Source organism: Miscanthus floridulus, chromosome 17, assembly GCF_019320115.1.
Source record: "Miscanthus floridulus cultivar M001 chromosome 17, ASM1932011v1, whole genome shotgun sequence".
In the NCBI taxonomy this organism is placed as follows: Eukaryota; Viridiplantae; Streptophyta; class Magnoliopsida; order Poales; family Poaceae; genus Miscanthus; species Miscanthus floridulus.
In genome coordinates, this window is record NC_089596.1 from 4,321,412 (window position 1) to 4,325,202 (window position 3,791).

Genomic DNA, 3,791 nt, shown 5'->3' on the forward strand with positions numbered 1-3,791 from the left:
AAGTGAGTTGTAAAGTAGAAATATAGGATGATAATTCATAGAATCAATTTTCATCTCCCATCTTATAAATTTGAGATAGATTTATATGTGAACTTTGAAAGTGGTGGAATGTTAAATTCGAAGTCAAATAGACTAATTTATTAAGTAGATTTTAATTCCAGCAAATGAAAGGATCATAACAGCTCGTAATGTTTTGCAGAAACGCATGCGGCCATTGAATTACCAGAGATGGTGTCAGTTACTGGTACTTAGCAGAGCCCTACACCCTATTCGGTTGGCTGGTTCGTATCGTTGCTGGTTCGTGAAAAAGTACTGTTGACTGATTTGTGTGAGAAAAATACTAAAATTTACGATCGTTTACGACAAGCCACAGCCAAACGAACATGCTGCTATTTATAGCCCCCATGGCGAATGGGGATGCCCAAGCTTCAGCCCTCAGCTCAGCTAGCACCGTTAAGCAACAGCTAGCTAGCAATGGCGGTGCAGGTCATCGTAGAAGGCAGCAGCAGCTCGCCTCAGCAATGGCAGCTCACGGTCGTCATGGCGGTTCTCGTCCCTCTGCTCTTGCTCCCCCTTGCAAGAAAAAGAAGAGCAGGAAAGAGCTGGAGCAGCAAGAAAGGGCGGCGCGTCCTCCTCCACCTGCCGCCGGGCCCGCCGAGGCTGCCGATCCTGGGCAACCTGCACCAGCTGGGCGCGCTGCCGCACCAGAGCCTGCGGGAGCTGGCGCGCCGCCACGGACCCGTCATGCTGCTGCGCCTGGGCAGCGTGCCCACGCTGGTGGTGACGTCGGCGGACGCCGCGCGGGAGGTGATGAAGGCGCGCGACGCCGACTGCTGCAGCCGCCCCGACACGCCGGGGGCCCGGCGCCTGTCGTACGACCACAAGGACGTCGCCTTCAGTCCCTACGGCGACTACTGGCGCGAGATGCGCAAGCTCTTCGTCGTCGAGTTCCTCAGCGCGCGCCGCGTCCGGGCCGCTGATTACGCCAGGGAGGCCGAGGTAGGAGATGATGATGACTGCATCGTCCATGTATTGCCGTCGTGATCATAGGGCACTCACTATATAAAATGGCGGACAGGTGGACAAGCTGATCGGCAGGTTGAGCAGCGCCGGCGGCAAGGCGGTGCAGCTGGAGGACCACATCTTCGGGCTCATGGACGGCGTCATCGGCACGGTGGCGTTCGGGAACATCTACGGCACGGAGCAGTTTGCGCACAAGAAGCACTTCCACGACGTGCTGGACGAGGCCATGAGCGCCAAGGCCGGCTTCTCCGCCGAGGACTACTACCCCAACGCCGCCGGCCGCCTCGTGGACCGCCTCTCCGGCGCCGCCGCGCGACGCGAGAGGGTGTTCAGGGACCTCGACGCCTTCTTCGACACCATCATCGACCAGCACCTGGTGGACCCGTCCTCCCGAGCCACGACGCCCGGCGGCCACGGCCCCGACCTCATCGACGTCTTCGTCGACCTCATGGAGGAGCGCCGCCAACGGCGACAGGTCGACGGCTCTCTCCGCTTCACTAGGGACCACATCAAAGGGCTGCTCTCGGTACGCCACGCGTCGTGTTCGTTCACACTAACACTACTCACTGCTCAGCGACAGATCATCCATTGATGCATGCATGTTACACTGTATTATTATATTAATTGCAGAACGTGTTCACCGCTAGCGTGGACACGAGCTCGGTGACCATGGTGTGGGCGATGGCGGAGCTGATCCGGAGGCCGGCGATGCTGAGGAAGGCGCAGGAGGAGGTCCGGTCCGTGGTGGACGGCGGCGGCAGGGAGAGGGTGCACTCCGACGACGTGGCGAAGCTCAGGTACCTGAAGGCGGTGGTGAAGGAGACGCTGCGGCTGCACCCGGCGGCGCCGCTGCTGCTGCCGAGGGAGACGCTGCGGCAAGTGAGCATCTGCGGGTACGACGTGCCGGCCAAGACGCGGGTACTGGTCAACGCGTGGGCCATCGGCAGGGATCCCCGCAGCTGGGGGGACAGGCCCGAGGAGTTCGACCCGGGCAGGTTCGACGGGGACGACGGCGTCGTCGACTTCAACGGCACGCACTTCGAGCTCGTCCCCTTCGGCGCCGGCCGCCGGATGTGCCCCGGCATGGCCATGGGCGTGGCCACCGTGGAGTTCACGCTGGCCAACCTGCTCTACTGCTTCGACTGGGAGCTCCCGGAGGGGGTGCGGGTGGAGGACGTGAGCATGGAAGAGGCCGGAGGGCTCGCCGTCCACAAGAAAACGCCGCTCCTGCTTGTCCCGACAAGATACAAGTGTTGATCATCAGACTGTCAGTAGTCGTCAGTGCTTAGCTACTGCATGACGACCATTTTATTAGCAAGCCTTGCATTTTTTATTACAGCAGAAAAACGCTAGATAGCTCTTAACGTTTATTCGAGAATATTATACATATTACTAATATAAGTTTACAAGGAGCGTATGTAGCGTTCATGAATTAAGCAGGGTCACCTGTGTACAATAGAGTTATTGTAATACTGTAGATGTAGATGACAGTGGTAAATTATTTTGATATGAAATAATAATGGTGCCATACCTTATAGATTGGTTCGATTTAAATTAAAGGGATTGTCCACTTCATACTTGGGTAAAAATCTTCTAACATACTATGCACTTTGCCCCATAAAAGGAGCCGTTACGTGATTCGTGCTGGTCAAAGTTACGTGATTCATACTGGTCAAAGTTTTTTAAGTTTGTCTAGGTTTATAGAAAAATATTAGAAACATTTGCATCTCTAAATAAGTTTATTATGAAAATATATTTAATGATCTATCTAATGATACTAATAATGTATCAAAAATATTATTGTTTTTATATAAAATGATTAAAGTTGAAAACATTTGACTTCTTAAAAATGTGAGAACGACACTTTTTATGGATTGATGGAGTATGTCTTCGTAAGAGAATTTATAGCAATGGTGGTTGATTTTGGGGAAATATGGCCCCACGGCGAGGTAACAAGTTGATGTTGGGGGACGGCTGGGAACGATCATAGCCTCTTTGGAAGGAAGCCCACCGATACCCACAGCCCAAATGCTCCAAATGGTGACGGGCTTGATGGCCTGCGTGTCAAACGCTCGCGTGGCGTGCGAACCGGATGGGCTACCCTGCCAAAGTGGGCCTGATAGTGTCGGTGTTTCGAACCACCGGCTAGTAAATTTGTATCTACGCGTCTGGCCCGGATGGTGTGCTCGGAGGACACAAGGATTTATATTAGTTCAAGCGGAATGTCCCTACGTCCAACCTGCTACTGCTCGTGTTACCGGCCCTAGTTTGTAGTATGGGTTACAAACGGGCGAGAGTGGGAGAAGGTCCTAAGTCGCTGGTGAAAAGATCGAACGGAGTTGAGACTTGTTGAGCTCATTCAGCCGTGTGCTCGTGCCTATGTCCCCTTCATGGGGCGTCCTGCTTTTCCTTTTACAGATGAAGGGGAAGGCGCAGGTTACAGAGAGAGAAAGAGAGAGAAAAGAAGAAAAGCGAGGGAGAAGAAGGCATCAAGGGTCGCAGCATCCTTCATCTCCTTTATGCGGGTCCCGTCGATCCTATAGATGATGATGGGGATGCCTCCACATCGTGGCCCTGTTCATCACTGGCGCTATACGCAGGCATCGTTAGCCGGTCGCGACGCTCCACTCTGTTCCGGCGGGTGGCGTGGTCAACAGGTACTCCGGTCAGAAGCCGTACGTGGATTAGGTAGCACAACGTCGGCACGCACCGACACTGTTAGCAAAGTGAGCCCCAATGTATGGTTCGTCGTGGCCACGAGTCACGTC

At 54.1% G+C, this 3,791-nt stretch overlaps 1 protein-coding gene across 1 annotated transcript; it reads left to right on the forward strand.

The window, feature by feature from the left end:
* Positions 1–440: 440 nt before the first annotated feature.
* LOC136517747 (4-hydroxyphenylacetaldehyde oxime monooxygenase-like) lies at positions 441–2,558 on the forward strand. The gene is made up of 3 exons (XM_066511390.1): positions 441–999; positions 1,079–1,549; positions 1,654–2,558. Exons 1-3 carry the CDS (start codon positions 475–477, stop codon positions 2,278–2,280), a joined length of 1,623 nt encoding a protein of 540 aa, XP_066367487.1. The 5' UTR covers positions 441–474; the 3' UTR covers positions 2,281–2,558.
* The last annotated feature ends 1,233 nt before the right edge of the window (positions 2,559–3,791 follow it).